Source organism: Callithrix jacchus, chromosome 7, assembly GCF_049354715.1.
Source record: "Callithrix jacchus isolate 240 chromosome 7, calJac240_pri, whole genome shotgun sequence".
Classification (NCBI taxonomy): Eukaryota; Metazoa; Chordata; class Mammalia; order Primates; family Cebidae; genus Callithrix; species Callithrix jacchus.
Window position 1 is genome coordinate 28864957 of NC_133508.1, and position 26798 is coordinate 28891754.

Consider the following 26798-nt stretch of genomic DNA (forward strand, 5'->3'; position numbering starts at 1 on the left):
ATAAAACGAGCTATTCATCATTTCCTTTGACTGTTACAGAGGCCTGCCTCCCCAGCATTATCAGTTTTTTTTTTTTAATTTGTTTAACGCATTTAGAAGTTAAATGTGAATGCACATGTATATGCTTCTGTTACCTGTATTTGAAGAATGCTGTCATTAACTGGCATCCAGGCAACAAATATATGTTGATGCCATTTTGGTACCAAGTCCTGTTTTCTACCAGGGCTACAGAAAAAAGTACAACAAGGCTGGGCATGGTGGTGCATGCCTTGTAATCCCAGCACTTTGGGAGGCTGAAGTGGGCAGATCACTTGAGGCCAGGAGTTTGAGACCAACCTGACCAACATGGCAAAACTCCATCTCTACTAAAAATACAAAAAATTTGCTGGGCATGGTGGCGCCCACCTGTAATCCCAGCTGGGGCAGGAGAATCACTTGAACCGGCAGGAAGCCATTGCAGTGAGCCTCGGTCACAGAGAACAACTGTATCTCAAATAAAAAGTGGGAAGAGGTGCAGCAAAATTTCTCTCTTGAGGAAGCTCGTGTTCCTAGTACAAAGTAGCGATAATAAATGTAATAGAAGATACTGAGTAATATGCTAGATTTGAAATAAAAGGGCACTCCAAACAAAGAGGAGGGGCACCCAACCAACACTTTAAATGTAAAACTTCTGCCTTTTATAATATTTCAGTGATAAAACTAAAACCACCTCTCAGAATAGCGTTTTATGTTTTGTATTAATTATTAAACTCAGCCATGAGTATTGTACATGTAGATTGAGGCATGTAACATAAGAAGCATGTCACATAAGAAATATGTAAATAACTTACATCATGCTTTAGAAGGACGTTTGTATGTGTGTCTTTGGTTGGGGGGAGGGGAGCAATAAAGAAGAGTGTAAATATAGCATGCTGAAGACCTGCCTGGAAAAAAGATTTTGCTTCTGTCCTCGATCATAGTCTTATTTAACTCAGTTCTCCACATTGTGCTGAATTTTTTTCAGTTTTGCTTTAATGTTTTCTTTTGTTTGTTTTTAAAGTTAAAAGGAACCTTGGAGGTTCTCCAGTCTGCTTTGGCATAAGCACCAAGTAGTGCCAGAATCACACACAGAACTTTTACAAGTTGTTAGATAGGCCCAGGCTTCCCCAGTTTCAATAGATGTGGCTTGGAGCCCAGGTATCCGTTTCATTTTGATTTTTAACTTTAGAAGTGATTCTGATGAGCAGTCTGTTGAGAAAAATCAAACCTTTTCATAGAGAAATTCTGGCCTTCGGAGATGTCACTTGCCCAAGAGTCCCATAAATATTAAGTAGGATCAACTGGTTTCCACACTACTCACCTGTAATTCTCCAAAACTACAAAAGAAGTCTGTCGCTGGGGTAAATAAACTTATTAAGTAGAAATTAAGGATGTTTTTGTGATTCTTTGTTAATGATGATGTGTATTTGTTTTCTGTTTTGGAGTGTTTTCCTTTTTGCTTAGCTTGATGGGCAACACTGAAGGATTTTTAAGCCTTCTGTTAATTTTTCATGTCTCTGATAGATTTGGCAGCACCAAATAAAATTGTGAACACCTTGCACTTTCTTCTCCAACTTGTTTCTGTTAATAAAAGCGGAAGAAAATTTACGGAAATAACAAAGAATGAGGATGATTTCACAGGGATATTAGCACTAGTTTAATTCATGCAGTAAGTAGAAATATAGAGCTTATTTCATTATGAATATTAATCAAGATGCCCCAAAGTTGTATGTGAAGGAACCTTTACAAGAGATATGATCTGGAAAATACTGCTAATATAATCTGTAATTGATTGCCCCATAAAATACAATGGCTGACAGCAGTTTTTGGGTTTTTTTAGACAGGGCCTCACTCCCATTGCCCAGGCTGGATTGCAGTGTCTCAGTCACGGCTTACCGCAGCCACAACTTCCATGGCTCAGGTGATTCTCCCACCTCAGTTTTCTGAGTAGCTGGGACCACAGGTGCAGGCCACCATACCTAGCTAACTTTTTGTTCATTTAGTAGAGACAGGGTTTTGCCATGTTGTCCAGGCTGGTCTTGAACTCCTGGGCTCAAGCAGTCATTCGCCTCACAAAATGCTGGGATTATAGGCATGAGCCACCATGTCTATCTGACAGCAGAATTTTCACAAGGAAAACATTTATCATTTTATTAAAGTTTCTTTATGCTTGTCTATGAATCCAGAACAGCAAAGCTGAAAATAATAGGTAGTCTGCTGGATTCAAGTACCCTCCTTTAAAAGTGTATACCTTACACAAATAAAAATATCTTAGTCCTTCTGAGTTCATCATGGTTAATCAACACATTTTTGAAATGTACTTAAATGAGCTATGAGAGCCACGCTTTATTTAGTGAGCTGTTATTCCTGGTTCTTTCAATCATTATAATAGTGTAAAAAGACTGATAGTAGAGTCTGTTTTCAGTAAACTTGCTAGTACTGTATACAGGATCTTGAAAGTCTTTACATAGGTTGTTTCTAGTTTTGTGCTAAAATACAAAAATGCTATTATGATAGTCTTTTACTGTTTCTCCTGGTTTACATACATCAAGAGTTTCTCTGTGGGTGTGTACCTTAAGGGGAATTACTGGTCATGCAGTGTTTGTATCTTCAGATTTTCTACATAATGCAAAATTACTTTCCAATGTGGTAGTATCGATTTATTATCCACCAGAAATGTAAAGTAAAGGTTCTCATTACTCTTTGTCAACATTTGGTAGTCTGACTTTTAAGTTTTTCATTATGGTGAGTGTAAAGGGATATGTTGCTGCTTTGTTTTACATTTTCCTGATTTTTAATGAAGTTGAGTATATTTTCTTGCATTCGAGTTCCTTCTTTGAAATACCTTTTTATGTCTTCCATACATTTTTCTGTTGGACACTGTCTTTTTTGATTTTTAGAGGTTCTTTAAATAGTCTGATTAAAAGTACTTCAAATATAATTGTTTTTGCTTTTTGTAACTTTATAAATCTTCTTGGTGTTACAGATATCTTTCTGTGTTTTCCTATAATAGTTTTAAGACTTAAATACCTATATAAAAGTTCATTCTATCTTAAACTGGCTTTGTTTTAGATGTAAGTTTTTGTATTTGGCGTATGTCGTGCTAGCAGTGTTCTATTTCTTCAGGATATGGAATCTGCAAGATTTATGTTATTATTAGCTTGTCAAATACTATTAACAGTGCTCTTAGGGCATTGATTACAGTTACACTGAATCTATATAAAATAATTCGAAACGACAGCTTTCAAATAATTTTTCGTGCATATCTCATACATTCTTTATTTCTAAATACTATGAGGTAGGTTGTCTTTACTATTAAACTGTCCTTTTTAATTTTAATAATCTTTAAATGAAATAAATAGCCCATAGCCTTATTGAATTACAAAAGGGAAGTATGTAGTTATAAAATTCAGTTATTAAGTATAAAAGTCTCTTACTCATCTTATCTTTAGCCCATTCTGGGTATAACCACCTTGGTGTACCTATCCTGATTTGTATTAAGACCAGTGTCATTTTTAGGTAGGTTGTTACTGTGGCCATAACATTTTTCACCTTAGTTTGTGAGATAAATTTAGTCCTGTAGAGTTATATTGTCCCTTTATCCTACCTAATGGAAGCTTATTTGAATGTGAGGTTAATAGATAATTGTGTTCGAAATAGCATTGCTGGTGGACAGAGACTGGTACTTTCAAATCAGATATGCATATGGTTTACCAGGTTTTATGCTTTCAAGTTACCTAACCTTTTTTGTTCAGCTTTCTCACCTATGAAATAGGGTGAGAAATGCCTAAATCGTTATTCTCATCACTTGGATGTTTACTGAGCATCCTCTATGTGCTCCAGTGTAAGGGTTAAATGAGATTACTTGTGTTAGGTGCCTGGCACATGAGAGATGTTCTTTAGATATTTGTTCCAATTTTCTCTATTCAGGTAACTTTACAGGCTTACTATCTTTTTATTTAGAATCTACATCAGGAGACAAATCCATATCACATTCTTGCACAACTCCTTCCACGTCTTCTGCCTCTGGACTGAACCCTACATCTGCACCTCCAACATCTGCTTCAGCAGTCCCTGTTTCTCCTGTTCCACAGTCACCAATACCTCCGTTACTTCAGGACCCAAATCTTCTTAGACAATTGCTTCCTGCTTTGCAAGCCACACTGCAGCTTAATAATTCTAATGTGGACATATCTAAAATAAATGAAGGTAAATCTTCATAACAACTTTTTAAAATTTATTTGGATTGTGCAAAATTACGTAAGTAGTAAAATCTCTAGTTTAGGAATGGTCTTTGTTTTCTTTCAAAGTTTATAGTTGAACATTATTTTTTTATTTTTTATTTTTGGAGTTTGGAATTTATATCCCCTATAGTTTAAGACCATTGGTAGTATAATTGAATTAGTGGTGCTTGGATCTTGTTTATGTTTTTCAATATTTGTTACATGTCTGGTAGTTACTGGTGATAAGCCATTCTATGTACTTAATGTGTATGGTGATATTTTACATAAAAACAGTAGAGCATTTGTTGGAATTGGTACAAAAACTTCTGGTATGTTTCTAAAACCCTGTATAAATAATTACTCAGAATATTTAAAATATACTAATTACTAAAAAAGTAGGAATTCAGGTAACTACTTAAAATACTTTTAAAAAATACTGAGAAAGGAGAAGATAGGTACTAGATAAGATACTGTCTTTTCTTCCTGGTGAATTGCATTATTTAATTCTAGTCTTGCTTTCCAGTAATGCTACTTATGTTTCAGAATATTTAGGTAGCCACCTTGAAAAAGTCTGAATAAAATTAGATGTAGTTTTAATTTGGAAACTATTCAGTTTTACGCATTAATTCCTAAGAGCATTGCAAAATTTTATGTTGAAAATGATCAATTTTTAGGTTGAAGTGGGTGGATCACCAGAGGTCAGGAGTTTGAGACCAGCCTGACCAAGATAGTGAAACCCCATCTCTACTAAAAATACAAAAGTTAGCCAGGCATGGTGGCAATTGCCTCTAAATCCTAGCTACTTGGGAGGCTGAGGCATGATAATCACTTGAACCCTGGTGGCGGAGGTTGCAGTAAGCCAAGATCATGCCTCTGCACTCCAGCCTAGCTGACAAAGCAAAACTCCGTCTCAAAATAAAAAAATTAAAACGATCATTTTTTATGTACCTTTTCACATAATATACCTGAAAGTAGTGTTAAGTGGTTAAGTTCTTAATTCTAAAAATAAAGCTATCTCAGGCTAGTTGGTCATTAGTCTGTTCTTATTGTCCTTAATTTTTTTGTATTTTATTCTCAAACCATGCAGTTCTCTTGTGTGGTAGGTAAAGGTTTCACTTAGGCAGAGTGGGGCTTTTAGATAGTTTGAGGAGGCCAGGTGCGGTGGTTCATGCCTGTAATCCCAGCGCTTTGGGAGGCCAAGGCCAGTGAACCATTTGAGCCCAGGAGTTTGAGACTAGCCTGGGCAACATGGTGAAACCCTATTTCTACTAAAAATACAAAAAATTAGCCAGGCGTGGTGGTGAACACCTGTAGTTTGAGCTACTTGGGAGCTGAGGTAGAGGTTAACCTAAGCCTGGAAGGTTAGGGTTGTGAGGAGCTGTGATTGCACAACCTTGTCTCCAAAATAAAGAAGTAGTTGAGGAAATAATAGTTGATGTCAGTAAATAAAATATCTTATGCATGAAAAATACGTGGTATTTCTAAATACTCACTTTTTTGTATCCATTTTTAGATTATTGGGTGGATGTTGACATAGGATTTGAATGGCCAGCTTGTATAAAAAGGCAATCACATGAAATAGCAACCGTTTATCCAGTTAATTCCAAAAAACATACTTAGCACTCATATGTGAATAGGTTTCTAACATCTGAAGTTCCTGTGAACACGATTTAAGTCTCATAGAGAGCCTTTGTTCAGGTGATCATCTTAATTTATTAGTGTAAAAGAAACTGTTGATTTACCTTTATTGTAAACCCTTTAAGTTTCTTCTCTGCCTCAGATCATTTAAATCTTGGGACCCATTGTAATACTCCTTTCCACTAGGTTATTTTGAGAGTTCTGGTTTGAAATATTCCAGTTTCTCCTGGGTTCTCTTCCTTGTCAGGTTGTTAATGATGCCACATAAGCCTCTGTTTTTATTTGAATGTATGAAATAATATGTTTTTAGTTCTTACAGCAGCTGTGACACAAGCCTCACTGCAGTCTATAATTCATAAGTTTCTTACTGCTGGACCATCTGCTTTCAACATAACGTCTCTGATTTCTCAAGCTGCACAGCTCTCTACACAAGGTATTCATACTCATCTTGAATATCACAAGATATCTCTAGAATGGTATCTTGATTTTGTTTTGGAATTAATAGCCCTTTTTTGTTTTTAGTGGTTTCTGTTGTTTTTTTAGTTTTTTAAGTGATTAGCTACAATAATTTTGTTTTTTTCTGTAACATTGACATATACAGTAGTATTTTTATTTCCTTTATTTTTAGATGAAGCAAGCTTTGACATTTGTCTTAAGGTATTGCCATCAAATCTGTATTTAATTCAGACTTTGTTATTAATGAGGGTTTTTTTTTAAATGCCAAAGCTGAAAGAATAGTGTGATATGCCATGTATCTTTGTGAAACGCTGCATGTATTTGAAAAGTTGAAGTTTGGTTCAGATTGACATTAGATGTTTTTTGACTGGATAATATGGAAATGCTCATTTTCTGCCTTGAATTAGATATCCCTCTTCATGAAGGTATCCAAATGGAGAGAGATACACATAGGAGCAAATGGGAAGTGAAAGGGTCACTTTGTCAGAAAGCTGATAAACAGCAGGAATGCCTGGTCTGGAATGGAAGTATAATGGTGCAAAGACTCTTGCAACCCCCTGGCTAGCCTCATGAGCAGGAGACTGCGTGGGATACCTGGGCCTAAATGTAGAATAAGAAAGAAGAAATAAGGATGGTGAGGAGGCCTTCCATGTGAGAATAGGTTCAGGCCCAGCTTCCTGTTCCAGCCCCATAAAGGAGAGTGGGCCACACTGGGTGTGCTTACCTCTTAACACACAGTTCACTTAGTGTGTCCCAGTGAGAAGGTCAGATTCTGATTTATTCATATAAGCGTTTTCTGGGTAATATGGGGGTGGGGGGTTTAGAATGATACAAAGATCTTTACCACATATATTACAAAGGACTTTAGTTTTTTGTTTTGTTTTTCTTTAAAATTAATTGCTTTCCTCTTTTACAGCCCAGCCATCTAATCAGTCTCCAATGTCTTTAACGTCTGATGCGTCATCCCCAAGATCATATGTTTCTCCAAGAATAAGCACACCTCAGACTAACACAGTCCCTATCAAACCTTTGATCAGTACTCCTCCTGTTTCATCGCAGCCAAAGGTATGTCACCTTTGAGGGACATTGGGGAAAGAAAATACTTTTGGAAAACCAGTAACGTTTAAGAATCTGTTACAGAAAAAGTCCTCTGAGAATGGGGTGTAGTGGTGGAATGAATACAGGACAGGTATGGTAGTAGATGCGGCCTAGAATTTCCCAGTGACATGGAGAGTGAGATCTAGAGGGTATACTGAGTCTTAATATTTGTAAAATTTTTCAACTCTAAAGGATATGAGAGAACATGTTTTCAGCAACTTTCCCATATTTGTATTTTAAAAATGAGGCAATTTCTGTGCTAAGAACTTAATGTATAAGTTTCACATCATGAAAATCACTTGCTTCATTTAATAGATAAGAAAAATCAAACTTTTAGTTAAGTCTAGTTTTTGTGGTAGAGTCAGAATTTGAAACCTAGGTGTTTGTGAATACAGGGATCCATTTTACTAAGCTTACATTGCCTGTATTTGTCTCAGCAGAATCTTACATGGCTGGCTCCATAGGTACAGTTAGAAAATTGCTGGTCTAAATGGTAAATATAGGGGGAATTTCTTTTGAGTAGTTGTGGAACAGTTTCCTGTTTCAGACTTTTTAATGCCAAAGAATTCTTTGTAAGATCTTAAGCAGAAGCCCCAAAATAAAAATGCATTGAAACGTAACTGGAAAGAGGTGGTTGCTCAGCTTTTAGGTCCTTGGCCATTGATGAATACATGTTTTAAGATCCATTTAGATTGATTTTTGAAAATTTCAAGTTACAGTTTATTATGCAGTACCTTATCATTTGGCAGCATTTTGAGGGAGAAAATTAAAATGTGAGTTTCAGCAAAAGAGGTGTTATTTTTGGCGCTTAGAACTTCTCTTTAGGGTGGTATTTTAAGAGTACAGTAAACAGTGGTTAAAAATGAAGTAAGTGGTAGTATTGGTTTTATAGTCACTTTGTGAAAGCAGCATTTCAAATCATTTAAACAGCCTGGGTGCCGTGGCTCACAGCTGTAATTAAAGCACTTTGGAGGGCAAGGCAGGAGAATTGCATTAGGCCCTGGACAGTATAGCAAGACCCCATCTCTACAAAAATAATTTGAAAATTTTCTGAGGGATGTGCTCAGTGGCATAGACCTGTAATCCCAGCACTTTGGGGGGCTGAGGCAGGCAGATCACTTGAGGCCAGGAATCTGAAGCAAGCCTGGCCAACAGGTGAAACCCTGTCTCTACCAAAAGTACAAAAATTAGCCAGACATGGTGGCACAGGCCTATAATCCCAGCTACTCAGGAGGCTGATCCATGAGAATCACTTGACCCAGGAAGTGGAGTTGCTGTAAACCAAGATGGCACCACTGCACTCCAGCCTGGGCAAGAGAGCGAGACTCTGTCTTTTAAAAAGAAAAATAAAACATCTTAGCTAGGCATGGTGATGTGCACTACTCAGAAGGCTGAGGTGGGAGGATCATCTGAGCCTGGGAAGTTGAGGTTGGAGTGAGCCAAGATCACACCACTCTGCACTCCAGACTTAGGCAACCGGACTAAGACCCCATCTAAAACAACAACAACAAAACTTGAAGCAGATAGCTGTCAGTTTTTGTATTCCAAAAACTTTTTCAAGTTATTTTTAAAATAATTGAACATTTGGGCGTTTATGTAACACTAAGATATCCTTTATAAGACTTGACTTGAACTGATAGGTAATATTCAGAAGTAAGCAGGACACGCCAGATTTGTTAGGGAGAATTATTAATCATATCCCCTCACCACTGGCAAAAGCAGTGAGGTGTGACTTTTATCACAAAGGACTCCATCTGCCTTTGTGCCTCAATTTGGAGCTTATGTTTTAAACTGCTTGTTTTCTCTCTCTGTGGCTTCTGAATATAATAGGTACCCCGGTTGGTAATCATGGATCTCAGTCTACTCTTGCAGAGTAGCATCTCCTTGAAAAACTCTCATGTTGAATTTTAAATGGGCCATAACTCATTTTCTGATAGCCTAATTACCTGTTTCTTCATAAGTCATTGAAATCTGAGCATCCATATATGTATGATGTGGTAGCATACATACTTACATTGATATAAAAGTAATAGTAAATCAGAAGAGATATTATGTATTGGAAAGAAAACGGAGCCGAAAATGAGAAGAGCTAGTTTCTTACACTGGTTTGATAGGGAAGTAATTTTATGACCTTGGGCCATTTCTACAAAGAAATGAGATCTAAGTTTCAGAACTTGACTGCCTTCTAGCTATTATATGGCCTTTGGCTAGTCCTTTGAATTCTACTTCTTTAAAACACCACATTTTACATGTTTTAAGATGATTACCTAGATTTCTGTGAGGAGAGATGTGGATTAGATTTGGGGACCATCTCACCATATTTTGACATTTCAGGTTAGTACTCCAGTAGTTAAGCAAGGACCAGTGTCACAGTCGGCCACACAGCAGCCTGTATCTGCTGACAAGCAGCAAGGTCATGAACCTGTTTCTCCTCGAAGTCTTCAGCGCTCAAGGTAGGTTCATACTGTATATTGAGACCACATTATTGTTTTCTTTAATTATGATATATTGCATTGTTTGAATATTATATATGTAAAATATAGCTTAATCTTAGATTCCATGAATAGCCTAAACTAGGCTTCTATGTTGTAAAATTTATAAAGACAAACCTGTATACAACAGGTATGTTATTGTCTCTAGCAGTGAAGCCTGGGTTATTTTGAAAAAAGTGCCTCTTTTTCTTTAAAATTTTACACAGTGGAATATGGTGGGGCTAAAGATTTGTGATACTTATACCAGAAAGGCATATGATTCTATAATTGTTGGAATTACATCACTTTTTAACCTCCACATAGAAGTTTTGATTTGAGTATATTGATGAAGCCAAAGTCTCATATCTAAAACTTGGGCTGTTTCCCAACTGGTATATATAGTCACTTTCCTGATAGCCTAATGCTGACCCTATACAGATGGCTTTTTAGATAGTTCTATACCACTGTATTGTGTTAGCACGTTTCTTGTTCATTAATAATACAAATTTAAATGAAATGCGTTGAATGGTTTTCATTTGATTGATTTTCCTGTTTTTTATTCATGCTGTGAGGTGGCAAAATAATTGAACTGTTTTTATTGTTAGTTTTCTAAACAAGCATATTTCAACTTATGTCTCTAAATGAGAGTTGCTCCCTTCAAAATAATCACCTTGGGAAGCTGTCTACTTACTCCAGCAATGTTGCCATTGCTCAGCACATTTTTGGGAAATTTCTTGTTTTAAATTGTCTTTAGAGGCTGCAGTATTATTTTAAATATCTTCAGTAATGAAAACTCTTCATCCTTTGGGAGATTTAGTTTTTGGAAATAACTGAAATTCATTCAGAGCCAAGTCTGGTCAAGCAGGTAGGTGATCAACTTGGGTGATTAAATTTTTTGGTTCTCACCACCATATCCCCAACCCTGGCCCAAACCATTCAGTTTTAAAAGAAGATAAACAGTCTCAGAGTTTTATTTTTGACCTTGTTTTGCCACTATGCTTGTTCAGTGCTATCCAATAAAATGTCTGTATTTTGCTTCACATTATTTTACCCTCTGATTCAGAAGTTCTGATGCTGAGCAAAGGCAATATGTATTTCCTCTTCTTATCTAGATATATATGAGACACAGTCTTCAGATGCGTATTATATCTACAGCTGTTAAAATGTGATCACTTTTTAGTTACATTACTAGTGTTTGTGGTACACAAGGTTAACAGGTTCTGCCCTCAGATTTGGTGAGTACAGTTTACATTGGACTCTAACAATAGTGTTAAAAGGGCTTTTCCCCCCGAAGTATTTTCAGGAATAATATACTTTGGATTGTTAATTCTCTTTGATGTTAAAATAACAAGTTTTTCCTAGGAATTTGGATATCTTTAAGTTAATAAAAGGTATTAACATGCAGTTTCCAGGATACCTAGAAACTACTTTTAAACAAACTACACATTCATTTCTGTTTTCTAGTAGCCAGAGAAGTCCATCACCTGGCCCAAATCATACTTCTAATAGTAATGCATCAAATGCAACAGTTGTACCGCAGAATTCATCTGCCCGACCCACGTGTTCATTCACACCTGCACTAGCAGCACACTTCAATGAAAATCTGATAAAACATGTTCAAGGATGGCCTGCAGATCATGCAGAGAAGCAGGTATGTTATGTACAGCCTGTGTATTACCTTTAGGTGATTAGCAAAACAGAACTTCAACTTTTAGAAAATCTAATGTAGACCACTGAATTCAAGCAATAGTTAAAAATAACGAATCTTTAACTTAATTTTTGTAGTCATTTTAAAAAAACTGATATATAAGATAACTGTTTTGGTTTTACAAAATATTTTAACATAATTATAACCACTGTTGTCAAGTACCCAGCAGTTAACTCTGTACCTTACATTTATTTTCTCTGCCGTTTAAAACAGCTAAAGCAGTGCAGATAGCGTTTTCTCATTTTGCCATTGAAATCCTTACGGCCAAGTAGGTTATCCCAAGGTCATCCAGTTAACAGAGTGATGTGGCTCAAAGCCAGTGTACTTTTACCACTCAGCTGCTGTGATAGTTTCAGAATCCCTTAGAACTGTTAAACTGGCCAAGTGCAGTGGCTCATACCTGTAATCCCAATACTTTGGGAGGCCGAGGCAGGTGGATCACTTGAGGCCAGGAGTTCAAGACTAGCCTGGCTAACATGGTGAAACCCCATCTAACCATAGGCACAAAAAGTAACTGGGTATGATGGCATTCGCCTTTAATTCCAGCTACTTGGGAGCGAGCCTGAGGCACCAGAATCACTTGAACCTAGGAGGCGGAGGTTGCAGTGAGCTGAGATTGCTCCACTGCACTTCAGCCTGGGTAACAGAGTGAGACTGTCTCAAAACAAAAAAAAAGAACCGTTAATTTTCTATGATTCTCCCACCAGACTAGCAACTGGAAGTTAAGAAACATTTTTGCTTTGGAATGAGAGACCTTAGGACATTCCAGTTACTGCCATTTGCCTCTTTCTTTTTGCCAGATAACTAACCATCTGGGGTGTTCTGAAAGCTTACAGAGAATATATTGTGCATTTTATGATACAGGAGCATCGTGAGGCTCTTTAATCAAACTTGCAGGAATGACACTGGCTCACCCAGCATCTTTATTAACCACAAATTATGAGTACTTCTTTCTTAGTGCTATGTTAGCTTGAGATTGCAAATTCTCCAACTTGGAAGGGAAATCTTAAAATAGGTACCTTCCACCCTTAGAGACAGTTTCTTAAAAGAAATTCATTTTCCCTGTTAGATTTACCAGCATTTTTGTGTATTTAAGAGAAAAGGATTATTCTTTAATCTTAGTATAAAACTCTGAGAAATTTAATGTTTTATGTTGTATGTTCATGTTACTTACAATGTATTTTATGTTTCGTTCATTAATTACAGGCCTCAAGATTACGCGAAGAAGCGCATAACTTGGGAAGTGTTCACATGTCAGAAATTTGTACTGAATTAAAAAATTTAAGATCTTTAGTCCGAGTATGTGAAATTCAAGCCACTTTGCGAGAGCAAAGGTAAGGTTTCCACTGAAATACATTTTTATGTTTCTCAGATTATGACTCTTAAATCGAACTAAAGAATGTAAGTCACATTTTATTTGTGAAATGTAGAGTTCTCTTTGATACGTTGGTCACATTCTGTCACTGTATTTTCATAATATAATATTCCTGGTGAAGGATAAAGCCTATAATTTTCTCTTAACCCATGATGAATGCTTCATTAGACTCTCATAACTCTATAAGCCGTAATAATACATTATTGAAAAAGTGAAATACTGGCCACAACTAATTATAAATGACCTCTCTTGCTGAGGATAGTATTTGTTTCCATTGAAATTTCAGATTATTTATCCTTGCATAATCAATAGACCCTTTGAAAAGCATAGAAAGAATTTGTCCAGCAAGATACTAGTATCTGCTGTCTTAGTATTTTTCACCTGAACTCTTGTCTTGCATTTCTTAATTTGGTGTTTCACTCAGGTAGAATATCTAGGTCACTATAATAATACCATAGGTATTTTTTTTTTTAATGCCTCTTTATAGAATTGATCACAAACTTGAAATGGCTTTATGTTTCTGAGTAGCAACTTGGGTTCTTATACTCTCTGAAAGTTCTAACATAACAATCTTCATTTTGGCCTATTACATCATTTGACTTTTAGGAAATTATTCATTATTGCATCTTAGAAAAACAGCATACACAATTGAATATCAAGCCAGCCTGATTATGCCTAATTCATTGGTACCGGCAGTAAATATATTTTGTTTCCAGAATTGAGGAGTAAAAAGAGGAAAGATTTTTACATTCATGGGAATCTGGGTAACTGGGGTTTGTGTGTTTCATTTTTTGGTTTTGGGCTGCATTATAATGTATCCACATCTACATTGAGAATTGCTTTTCTAAGTGATTAATCTCTTGCACCTAGTTAATTCTACTCTTTACTATATAGTGGGCCAGAAAACATGCAGTGTAGGTTTATTTAAGTCAGTTGTTGTAGCCAAAGTAATTATTAAGCAATTGTTAGAAAAGGCCAAGTGCAGTGGCTCACTCCTGTCCCAGCACTTTGGGAGGCCAATGTGGGTGGATCACTTGAGGTCAGCAATTCAAAGCCCAGCTTGGCCAACATGGCACAATCTCATCTTTACTAAAACTATAAAAATTAGCCAAGCACAAGAACGGGTGCCTGTAATCCCAGATGTTTTGGAGGCTGAGGCAGGGAGAATTGCTTGAACCCGAGAGGTGGAGGTTATGCCACTGCACTCCAGCCTGGGTGACAGAACAAAACTCTGTCTTAAAAAAGAAAAGTTAGAAAACAAATACATTCTTTCATCATCCTCATACTTGAATAGATATTATGTATTAAAATGTTTACCTTGTCTTAACTATATACTAATTTATAGTTTTAATTATTTAGCCTTAGAAATTACTTGTTTTAATGTTAAAGACTTGTAATTATAAAAGCTTGGGTTTCTGTAATATTTGTATATATACACAGGTTTTAATGTCTGCTTTGTTTTTCAGGATACTATTTTTGAGACAACAAATTAAGGAACTTGAAAAGCTAAAAAATCAGAATTCCTTCATGGTGTGAAGATGTGAATAATTGCACATGGTTTTGAGAACAGGAACTGTAAATCTGTTGCCCAATCTTAACATTTTTGAGCTGCATTTAAGTAGACTTTGGACCGTTAAGCTGGGCAGAGGAAATGACAAGGGGACGGGGTCTGAGAGAGTCAATTCAGGGGAACGATACAAGATTGATTTGTAAAACCCTTGAAATGTAGATTTCTTGTAGATGTATTCTTCACGTTGTAAATATGTTTTGTAGAGTGAAGCCATGGGAAGCCATGTGTAACAGAGCTTAGACATCCAAAACTAATCAATGCTGAGGTGGCTAAATACCTAGCCTTTTACATGTAAACCTGTCTGCAAAATTAGCTTTTTTAAAAAAAAATTGGGGGGGTTAATTTATCATTCAGAAATCTTGCATTTTCAAAAATTCAGTGCAAGCGCCAGGCGATCTGTGTCTAAGGATACGATTTTGAACATATGGGCAGTGTACAAAATATCATGAAACAACTGTTTCCACACTTGCACCTGATCAAGAGCAGTGCTTCTCCATTTGTTTTGCAGAGAAATGTTTTTCATTTCCCGTGTGTTCAATTTCCCTCTGAAATTCTTGATCTGATTTTATCCATTTTTTTTAAGGCTCCTCTTTATCTCCTTTCTTAAGGCACTGTTGCTATGGCACTTTTCTATAACCTTTTCATTCCTGTGTACAGTAGCTTAAAATTGCAGTGATTGAGCATAACCTACTTGTTTGTATAAATTATTGAAATCCATTTGCACCCTGTAAGAATGGACGTAAAAGTACTGCTGGACAGGCATGTGTGCTGAAAGTACATTGATTGCTCAAATATAAGGAAATGGCCCAATGAACATGGTTGTGGGAGGGGAAAGAGGAAACAGAGCTAGTCAGATGTGAATTGTATCTGTTGTAATAAACATGTTAAAACAAACAAATTGTTATTTTTCTTTTCCTTCGGTCAGTGCACATTAGAATTTGAACTACCTGGGGATTCTTTATCAGAACTATTCTTGTTGAATATTTATACTTAATTGAAATAATTCCTTAAGGGAGGTTTTGTTTAAAGCATATTAACAGGAAGTTGTGTATAAGATATTTAATGAAATACGAAATTCAACAAGAATGATTAAATCACTTCCCAAGTGGTTGTCATTTGTTAAACCCTGGTTTACCTGTCTTGCTATTACGACATTTCATTTGGAAGGATGTTTGTGTTGTAGCTAACTGTTCAAGTCTGGTGCTGACTGCTGTTCTTAGCCATCACAAAACGCTCAGTTTGTGTAATTGGAGCTTCCTGCTGTTATCTGGAAATAGCAGGACAGCGCAGCTTTGTATATTGTTTCCTAAAGTATATTAAAATAAAAAAAGAAACTATTGCTACTATAAAATTACCGTGACTTTTTTTTTCCTTTGCTAAAATATTAGTCACATGGCCTTAGCTTCACATTGCCAGTAATATATCAAATCACAAGGTTTTTTTCCACATGAAAAAAAAGTATTTTCCCCCAAAACACTTTCACCATTAAAATCTTGCCATCTGATTTAGAGAGGTTTTCTTGGGGGTTTTTTGGGTTTTCTTTCTTTCTTTCTTTTTTTTTTAAATTGGTTTGGGGTTTTCTTGTGATTTTGTTTGTTTGCTTTTTTCTGTTGGGGAAGATAAATGTTTCCAAAACTGCCAGCACCAAGAGCATATTTTTTATGTTAGACATCAGTGTAAATACTACTATATTCTGGGATAGTAACATAACTTTCAAAATTGCTCTTGTGCTTTAAGCATATTTAAAGTATGGAAGTTAAATATTCAGGCTTTTCAGTAAGTTCAAAAAGTTAACTGTAAGCGATACTGTTGGTGTTTTCTAAAATACAAAAATGTTCCAGTGTAATTAAAAGGAATTAAAATTTTATACTGGAAGCTTATATTGTCCTGTAATTTAAGAATACTTTTAAAATGTAAGAAAAGACAATGTCATGAATTTATTGTCATGGAATGTTCATAACTGTGAGATTGTTAACATCTGCTGAATTAGTGCATGTAGATGAAACGCCAAATTGCTGTGTTAGGCTAGAAACCTTACTGTACCTTTTCTGGAAAGAAGCGAGCGATTTGTTGTAATAGGCAAATGTTTCCTGATCAGATGCCAACTTGTGATTTAGGTAAATTTGAAGTTGATTTGCTAACAGTCTACTGGTCTGTGTAGCTCTGTTTTGTTTTTTTTAAAAGTTTATATCCCTAAATAGTCACATACCTTTAGGAGAAGATACCTAGTTTGACATTTCTTAGTAGTGATTTTTTGTTTTGTTTTTTGAAACCAAGTTTCACTCTAGTGCAATCTCAGCTCACCGCAACTTGAATGCCTTCCAGGTTCAAGCGATTCTTCTGCCTCAGCCTCTGGAGTAGCTGGGATTACAGACATGCGCCACCACGCCTACCTAATTTTGTATTTTTAATAGAGACGGGGTTTCTCCATGTTGGTCAGGCTGGTCTCAAACTCCCAACCTCAGGTGATTTGCCCGCCTCAGCCTCCCAAAGTGCAGAGATTGCAGGCGTGAGCCACTGCACCTGGCCAGAAATGAATTTTTAAACAAAACTTAAAATTTTTTGGAAATATAAATACTGCACTTTAACACAGACATGGTATCTGGCTTCTAACCTCTGATGTAACTGGGGAATACCTATTAAAACAAGCATAGTATTCTGGTATATATCTTACCTAGTTGTCATATTGCCATGGATTTGAATGTGTACCTTGGTTCAGATAATTTGAAAATAGAAATACTGAATAACCTCTAGGGAACTTTAGTGGCTTTTTTCCCCGTTTTAAAAGGTTAGTACACTACATTCAGACTTTTAAAACATGATATTGTAACCGCATATTTGATGAAAGAAGGTTAGAGACTCCCCGGAAGAACCAGATTTCCTATGCTTTTTACTTTTTTAACTTGTCTAACCTGATTTTAAAAAGACTGTAATTCCAGACTAAAAACATGCTTCAGCCCTGTTTCAAGACATTATGCTGCTTTTAACAGCCCAAATTTTTTCTTATAAATCTTACATGTTTCACACTTGTAAAATCTTGGGAAGGAGGTGCTTAAAACTTTGCAAGGAATTGTTATCCATTACCAAAACAGTTTATTCTGTTCAAAAACCCACCTATCTTTGAGGGACTGTTTTAAAGGGGGGAGGGTAATGTGGGAAGTAATTGACTGCGCACCAGAACTGTTGTAGTTCAGGACTTCAGCTACTGTGTTTAGACGTTGGGTTTGAATATACAGATTTCTTTTCAATACCTGTAAATACGGCTATATTCTTGTATTTGTACAGGAGTGTTCAAAATGACACTGGAAAGTAATAAATATGTTTTGATTATATCGTGCAGTTATTTCAGAACTGTGTTTTGAAACAGTCTTAGAATGCGTAATTTGCATTTGAGTAAGGAAATTTGCCAGATTACTGCTAAAATTTTAGTGTATTTCAGTAGTTTTTCATTTATTAAGTGCACCATTTTAGTGAAAATTATGGTGTAAAGGGGATTCTTTAGGTCCTGCTCTAATTTGCAGTATCCTCCTTTTTCTGATAGTGACCTTTGACAGTGCCCTGAAGTGCAGCCTGCCTAGATGATCTCATCCAGGCTCTTGACTCAAAATCCCTTGCATGTGCTACTTTACATCAAGATTATCTCCAGCCCTGATCTCTCTTGAGTTCCCAAAAACAGTCCACTTAGATGCTTTTCTTAACATGGCATCTGCTTCAGAACTCATGGTTTGTGCCTCAAATTATTCTCGTCTTTCAGTTTTTTTAGTAATTGCCACCATCCTTCCAGTTGCCCAAAATCCACATCAAGTCATCCTTTTTTTCTCTCTCTAACACTGTATTGAATCCATCAAGACCCACAAGCTCTGCCTTTGAAAATGTATTTCCCTAGTGTTTACCTTTCTAGTCCAATCCACAATCATCTTTGAACCAAACCCCTGCCACAACCTCCTAACCTCTGCTTCTACTCAAACGTCCCAAGGTCCTCTCCACCCTGCCCGTGCATGTACACACCTGTTCTCCATTCGGCCAGCAGAGTGAAATGTAGACACTGGGCTGTTATGTTCCTAAATCTGCAGTGATTCCCACTCAGAGCAAAACCCCGAGCTCCTGCCATGCTGACATGTTCAAGCCCCTGAATATTGCCACATTTTCATCACTGCAGTCTCCTTGCAGTCTGCATTTCCTCTGCCTGGAAAGCTCTTGGTAGAAATTGTCACAACATGCTGCCTGTTCATCAGTCTCCTCCAAGATGCCTTTCCAGGGCCAGGTGCGGTGGCCCACCCTTGTAATCCTAGCACTTGGGAGGCTGAGGTGGAAGGATTGCTTGAGCTCCAGTTTGAGACCAGCCTTAGTGAGACTTCATTTCCTTTTTTTAAAAAGCCTTCCCTGATGGCTCAGACCATCTAGAAGCACCCTCCATCACTTATTTCTTCACTTGTTTTCTTCTAAAAAACACTGCCTGGTACATAGCAGATGTATTGAGTGAATTCTGAATGTTTAAAGGGCTTTGGACAGAATCCAAACTTGTGAAGATGTCAAGAGGTTACTGAATTTTTTTTCTTCGTTTTAATTTTGGTCCCTTCACCTTGGGAGATAGAAAAGGAACAGCAAATAGCATTTTTTTTAAAAAAGAAATTATTACACTTTACAATTGGTCACCAAAACATAACTGCAAACCCGTCTTGAATTGTTAGCATTATGAAATGTGGTCTCTGAGCAACAGTAACCAACTGAACCAGTAATCATAGCCTCTTATGAGCTTATTTAGGAGTAAATAAGCCAATGAGAAATGAGACGCTTCTTCTGATATGACAGTCTTGGGGAGATGGACTGGTAGGAAGTGAAACTGTTTCTGAGGCTAGGATTGAGTGAGGCATGGGGGTTGGAGATCGTCCTGGTTTCACTAGGTGGGACTGAACTGTGTGTGGTTCAGAAGATGCCTTGACATCCAACCAGACCCTTTCTGGTTTTTAGAACAGGAACCAGACACTCATTCACATTCTAAGCTGTGTCACTAATAGAACATCTGGACTACCCACACCTAATCTGAAAATAGCTAGGATGTAAGAATTGCCTGCCTTTGCAATGGATGGGAAGATTGAACGGGCACTTGATGCCATTTTTCCCCCCATAAACGAGCATCTTCCTTTTTTAAGATGTCTTGTTAAGTACCCAGTTTGATCAGCATATGTAGGTGTGCTAGTATGAACTGTTTCTTACACTTTTAGGCATTTCAAAGGCTTGGGACAACAGAATGTAAGCACACTGATTTTTGTCATTTTTGTTTTATGTATCCCCATCACCTAAAAGAATCAACACATGTTGGAGAATCAACAGATATTTATTGATAAGCCTTTTAAATTTCACTTTTTGCCCCCACATTTTGATGCCTTGACATTGTATTACCTTTGTGAGCTAAAACTGTTAAAGTGAAAACTGAAAATACGATCATGTTGGTGAGGGCCCTCGCTTTTAAAATGTCAGAGTAATTTCAGGCCACACTTGTCTGTATCTGTTTCACAAGTATCAAAGTTCCAAAGGTACTGTCTAAAATACAGTGGTATGAAAAAAAGAATGCTCAGTACCATTAATCAGGAAAATGGAAATCAAAACACAGAATACTCCACTTTGACTATTCTCAAATGTCTTATCAGATGACAACATACTGGCAAGGACTGGAGGAAAGGGAACTCAGTCACTTTTGGTGGGATGTGTCACTACTACAGACCATATGGAGAGCAGTATGGAGGTTCCTTAAACTACAAATAGGGCCAGCCACAGTGGTGCATGCCCATAATCCCAGCTACTCGGGAGGCTGATGCAAGAGAATTGCTTGAACCCAGGAGACAGAGATGGCAGTGAGCTGAGATCATGACACTGCACTCTAGCCTGGGCGACACAGCAAGACACTGTCTGAAAAAGCAAAAACAAAACCAAAACTACAAATAAAACTACCCTATGATCCAGCAATTCCATTCTTGGCATTTCCTATACCGAAAGGAAAGAAAAGCAGTATATCAAAGAGATATCTGCAACCCCATGTTTACTATTCACACTATTCACAGTAGCTGAGATAGGGAATCAGCTGAAGTGTCTGTCACAGGATGAATAAAAGCGTGGTACACAATGGAATACTATTTGGCCATTAGAAAAATGAAATCATGTCATTCCCTGGAGGACATTAAGTAAATAAGCCAGAAACAGAAAGATGCATGCTTCTCATATGCAGAACCTAAAGAAATTGATATGATAGAAGTAGAAAGTGGTTATTAGAGGCTGGGGATAGGGAGAAATTGATCAGTTAATTGGTTAAAGGGTATAAAAATTACAGCTAGATGTGAGAAATAAGTATTCTATAGCACTATAGGCTGCCTAGTTAATGATTTTTTCTTTTTTTTTAACGGAGTCTCTGTTCCCCAGGCTGGAGTGCAGCCTGGGCTGACTGCAACCTCTGCCTCCCAGGTTTGAGCTCACTGCAACCATCTCAGCTTACTGCAGCCTCTGCCCCCTGAATTCAAGCGATTCTCCTGCCTCAGCCTCCCAAGTAGCTGGGATTTCAGGCACCCACCATTAGGCCCGGCTAATGTGTTTTTGTAGAGATGGAGTTTCACCACTTAGCCAGACTGGTCTCAAACTCCTGACCGCAGGTGATCCACCTGCCTCAGCTATCCAAAGTGCTGGGATTACAGGCGTGAGAAACACTGCATCTGGCCCAGGGTCCTCTTTTAAATGTGCAAAAAACCATTTCCAGTTTGAACACAGTGTGAATTTCCTTCAAGAAATCTCACAGGAATGAGGTCATAACTGTGGAGCCCTGCAGACAGGCCTGGGACAAAAGGTGCAGGTCTGGGGAAGGAGAGGCTTCATTACAAAATCCCTTTCCCTGCTTTCCCTCAGTGGGGTTTCCAATGCTGTGAACTAATTGCAACATTTTTTCAACATTTACTTTGGTTAAATGCAGGTCTCCCAGAAGAATTTACCAGGTGACTGAAGCCATTAACTTCAGAAATAGTGGCGCTCTCTGGTTCCCACGATCCTGGTAGGATCTTTTCATTCTACTTCTTCCACACGCGCCTGCCCCAACCCTGAAAGAGAAGACATCAACTGGCACTTTGGGAAACTTAATCGGGACTCTTTACCTATTGTTATTTTCCATGTGGGCTTTGCTAGGAGCTAGCATTTCCTGCTTTAGGGTAAAAATAGAATAGTGATGGAAAAGCTGCTAGTAGAGAATGAAGGTGAGAACCTAGAAAGAGAAATGTGTCTGTGTCGAGCACTATAGGAAGGAACTGAGCTGTTCCCATGTAGTTGAACCAGCAAAAAGGAAAACCGCCTGGGGACGAGGTCAACACAGACTGCAGAGCAAATGCAAAGCCTCTGCATTGATGCCTTGGCAGCCATTCTTCATGGGGACCCCTTGTCTGCTTCCAAAGAATCCCTGATGATGGTCATAATAGGAGGTTCTTGCTGCAAATCACTCTGGTGAACTGCATTTAATGCTGTGTGAGCTTCACCATGTTTTGTTTGGTTGGAGCCACTGAACTTCTCAGGCAGGGAAAGATTGCGTATCCAAGATCCCATGCTGCCATTGAGGGTGGAGGCTGGAATCCAACCTACATCATTCAGTTCGCTCGTCAGCAACATGCAGCGCCTAGGAGTCCCACTCATATGGAAGGGTACTCGTGTCAGCTTTCTTAAGTGTGGATGTTTGACATTCGGGCTGTCTCTTCTCTCTCCTCACTCAACTCAGTGATGCTTGTTGAAAAATATCAAACTTCTTATTTTGAAAAATATCAAACGTATAAAAAGTTTAAAGAACTATACAATGAGCACCTACTCGTATATTCCCCACTGAGATTCAGTGATTAACATGGTCCTATTTCTCCACGTCTCTCTCTCTGTCTCTGTCTGCTCTCTTGTTCAAACCATTTGAAAGCCAATTGCAGACATGGTGGGACATATCCCTGCACACTTTAGTGTGACTCTCCTGAGAATAAGACCATTATCCTCCATAACCATAATAGGCTGCACATGGTGGCTCATACCTCTAATCACAGCACTTTGGGAGGCCAAGGCAGGCAGATCACTTGAGGTCAGGAGTTGGAGACCAGACTGGGCAACATGGCGAAACCCCATGTGTGCTAAAAATACAAAAATTAGCCGGGCATAGTGGTGCATGCCTTTAGTCCCAGCCACTCACAAGACTGAGGCACAAGAATTGCTTGAACCTGAGAAGTGGAGGTTGCAATGAGCCGAGATCGCACCATTGCACTCCAGCCTGGGTGACAGAGTGAGACTCTGTCTCAAAAAAAGAAAAAAAAAAATACTGTCATCACAAAAACAAACACAATCTGATGGAATTTGGGGATGAGAACAATTAGAGGATCCTATGGAGGTCAAAACAGAGTAGACTTCACGTTCTATTGTCCAAGCAGGCTTTTCCAATTACTCCCTGCAAGCATACTTAAACGTTTTGCAATGAGCATGTTCTTTTGCAGTCAGAAAGAAACAACAGCAACAACACAAAAAAACCTTTTCAAGCTGTGATCAGGATCACTGGGTCTCAGCCCATGTCTGTGGTGGCCACTGGGCATGTCCTGGGCCTCCAACACCAGGTGGCAGTGTCGGGCTACATTCAGCGAGCTGGTCCTAACCACTGAGAAGCCTCCCTGGAAACTGAGGATGGGGCAAGAGAAGGGTGGTTGCAATTTCAAAGTAAATGTCAGAACTTCAAGGAAACCTCTAAAGACCTAGGAAGGGGGAAATGACAGAGAACTTACCTTAATGAACACGCCTCTTTGCGCGGAAGATGTAGTACATTGTCTCAAGAGCCTGACCTACTGAATTCAAACCCTCATTCTATCCCCTCCTAGTTGATTGCCATGGACAAGCAACTTGACCCAGAGAAGGCTGGGTTTTGTTTTATCCTACGTAGGATGACTGGCAGGGATACAGGTGGCGCCCAGGGCGCAGGCCTGACACTGCAAGTGCATACAACGTGCCTGCTACTGAGCTACGGTGACTCACTTCTCTCCACAACTGAGCCACTGCTGGCTTTGTCCTCTCGAAAACCTCTTCTGCCTCTGCCCTAGTGACCTTGTTTGCAGTGCCACCTGGGTGTGGGTGGACAGTGGCTTCTTTTGCAGAGTTTGGGAGGTAGACAGCACCCACATGTGGAGAGAGGGCCAGCGTCACAGGCTGAAGCACAGGAGGCTTCTCCACTGGCCTTGAGAGTCCATCTGGTAGCATACATGTACTGACACCTGATGGACAAAGAGGCTTGATTTTGGATCCAGAATATATTGGCACAAAGCCACCCTAGAATGGAAACACTGAGGTCCTCAGCCAGCTTCTCCAAGCTCCCTCCGAAGCATGCATAGTAGCTGTTTTGATTCATAGACAGCACCAGCCTTCTCCTAAGAAGCAGGCACAGTGGCTCACGCCTGTAATCCCAACATTTTGGGAGGCTGAGGCAGGCGGATCACCTAAGGTCTGGAGTTCAACACCAGCCTGACCAACATGGAGAAACCCCGTCTCTACTAAAAATATAAAAAATAGCTGGGTGTGGGGGTGCATCCCTGTAATCCCAGCTACTTGGCAGGAGAATCGCTTAATCCCGGGAGGCGGAGGTTGCAGTGAGCCAAGATCACGCTGTTGCACTCCATCCAGGCTGGGCAACAAGAGCAAAACTCCGTCTCAAAAAAAATAAAAATAAAAATAAAAAGCAGCAGCTTGGAGAGGATTCGGGGTCACTGGGTGGCTCACCGCAGCTGGCAAGCTGACCCAGAGCCCTCCCTGACAGCTCTTGCCTCTGCCCTCCTCCACCCCACTTTGCACCGATTTCTCCTACCTGCTGCCGGTGTGTGCCCTCCCTTATCAGAGCTCCTCTCACCCTTCCTCTAGGTATCTGCACCCAGCATGATTCGTGCAGATCCGCTCTGCTATCTCCAGCCGTTTCCTCTGCCCGGAATGGTCCTCGAGTCTCACGTGATTGGTTCCTCCACACCGCCCACGTCTGGGCGGCAGTACCCCGGGGGGGGGGGGGGGGGGGGGCGGGTGAGGCCTCCCCTCCCTTCCTAGTCTCACTCTCCCGTCACTCTGGGTATTTTCTTTTTTCTTTTTTTGCTCTGTCACCCAGGCTGGTAACATGCCATTGCAAAACCGAGGGATTTCTTAATTAAATGTGTAGGCACCAAGAAAGGAGAGAAAACCATTTAGCACGCAGGCTTCTTAACACTGTTTAGACACGCTTTGGGGAGGTTCAATTGCCCTTGTGCTACTGGAAATAAAGAATAAATAGATATTCTTGCTAGTTTTTATTGCATTAGATCATATTGTTTTAACCCAAGAACCTCAGGAAGTGCAGAGTAAATTGAAACACTCAATCAAATTTTAAAAATATGCTTAAACTGAGTTATAGTTGGTTGTGCCACAAACACTGAAGTTCAACTTGACATTTCATCCTGAGCTCATAAAGTTATTAGCAGGGAACACACCGCAGGAAGGGGGAACAGAGAGTGTGTCGACTTCAACATGCATGGTGTGACTCGTTACTTTAGAGGAAAACGAACCTCACTATGTAACAACCTAACTCTGTTGTGCTTATTCATTTTCTTTTTCTTTTTCTATGTTTATTCATTTTCTTCTAAGTTCAAAGGTCAGTTCTAGGTAGGAGAGCAAATGTCCTTATAGTTTTTCCAAATAGACCATTTGCTTGGTGGGCCTCACCCCAGTGGAATGGAAGCACATTAGGGGCAACCCCCATCCTTGTCCTGGGATTGCGTCACCATCCAATGAGCGCACAGTGATGGTGGAACTGTAAACGTCTACACAACACGCCTGTATCAACTGCAGCTTTCTTTGCTTTACCTTCGTGCAATTTTTGAAAAAAAGAAAAAACCAAAAGCATCTCATTAGGGGCAATTCCTACCCCTGCTTCCTCTCTCCCGTGCCCATAGCCCGGGAGCGGGGGTGGAGAAAACTGCTCCCTAGCAGGGGCGAGGGCCTGTAGCCTAGTGGCCTCGCATCCCAAGTGCTGGTAGCACTTGGCATTATCTGTAGATTGTTTGTGAGCAACCCAGGGAACATGAGCAAAGAGTTGGAAACATTTCAGTTTACAGTAAGTCATACCGAAATGCTGCCGATAGAACACATCAAACACCGGCAATATAACTGTATTTGGGGAGATGATATTCCAGAGACTGCTATGGTAACATTTAGGCACAACTGTGAGCAGAAGTCTGTCTTCAGCTCCTCCCCCTTGTTCTTCCTTTGAGCTCATTCTCCTATTCACAGTCTCTTCTGCTGGTCTCATAGAATACTAGCAATTGGGGGCCGGGCGCGGTGGCACACACCTGTAATCCAAGCACTTTGGGAGGCCAGGCGGTGGATCATGAGGTCAAGAGATCGAGACCATCTTGGTCAACATGGTGAAACCCCGTCTCTACTAAAAATACAAAAAATTAGCTGGGCATGGTGGCGTGTGCCTGTAATCCCAGCTACTCAGGAGGCTGAGGCAGGAGAATTGCTTGAACCCAGGGGGCAGAGGTTGCGGTGAGGTGAGATGGCGCCATTGCACTCCAGCCTGGGTAACAAGAGCAAAAATCCGTCTCCAAAAAAAAAAAAAAAAAAAAAAAAAAGAATACTAGCAGTGGATCTTTACAGCTTACCAAATGGTTTATAAAAATCATTTTAATTAATTAATTTTTAAAGAATGTGCCCACTGGAGGTTGCAGAGCCAAGATCCCACCATTGCACTCCAGCCTGGGCAACATGAGCAAAACTCTGTCTCAAAAAAAAAAAAAAAAAAAAGAGAGAGAGAGAGAGAGAGATAGCACCTCCCTCTGAAACCCAGGCTGGAGGGCAATGTTGCAATCATAGCTCACTGCATCCTTGAATTCCTAGGCTCACGTGATCCTCCCACTTCAGCCTCCCAAGTATCTAGGACCACAGGTGCATGCCATCACTTTTTGCTAATTTTTTGGTAGCGATGAGGTCTCACTATGTTGCCCAGGCTGGTCTTAAACTTCTGGGCTCAAGCAATTCTCCTGCCTCAGCCTCCCAAAGCACTGGGGATTACAGGTATGTTGTGAGCCACCACACTCAGCCGCAAATATGTAAATATTAATCTTCGGGTTGGAACCTTGTCTTTTGGAGTTTAAGGTAATGAATGTTGTAGCCTCTGAATTTTCCTCACTCTTATTTTCAGAATTCTGAAATTTCTGCAGAACGTGGTGCATTTTCT

At 39.1% G+C, this 26798-nt stretch overlaps 1 protein-coding gene and 1 non-coding gene across 27 annotated transcripts in view; both read left to right on the forward strand.

Annotated features, from left to right (window-relative positions):
• WAC (WW domain containing adaptor with coiled-coil) overlaps window positions 1-15908 on the forward strand; it is an 89867-nt gene extending 73959 nt beyond the window's left edge. For 8 of the 26 annotated variants that reach the window (XM_002750170.7, XM_035307018.3, XM_054258558.2 and 5 more), the window contains 7 exons: window positions 3982-4227; window positions 6190-6312; window positions 7252-7400; window positions 9768-9886; window positions 11369-11555; window positions 12819-12946; window positions 14454-15908. In XM_002750170.7, the coding sequence (XP_002750216.2) occupies window positions 3982-4227; window positions 6190-6312; window positions 7252-7400; window positions 9768-9886; window positions 11369-11555; window positions 12819-12946; window positions 14454-14523 (1022 nt within the window). In that variant the 3' untranslated portion in view covers window positions 14524-15908. The remainder of the gene's footprint in view (window positions 1-3981; window positions 4228-6189; window positions 6313-7251; window positions 7401-9767; window positions 9887-11368; window positions 11556-12818; window positions 12947-14453) is intronic. The other 18 variants (XM_035307015.3, XM_035307020.3, XM_035307011.3 and 15 more) reach the window with 3 other exon arrangements.
• A 9406-nt stretch (window positions 15909-25314) lies between these two features.
• On the forward strand, window positions 25315-25444 carry LOC118143504 (U4atac minor spliceosomal RNA). The gene has a single exon (XR_004727710.1). It is a non-coding gene; the product is annotated as a U4atac minor spliceosomal RNA (small nuclear RNA).
• Window positions 25445-26798: the final 1354 nt, after the last annotated feature.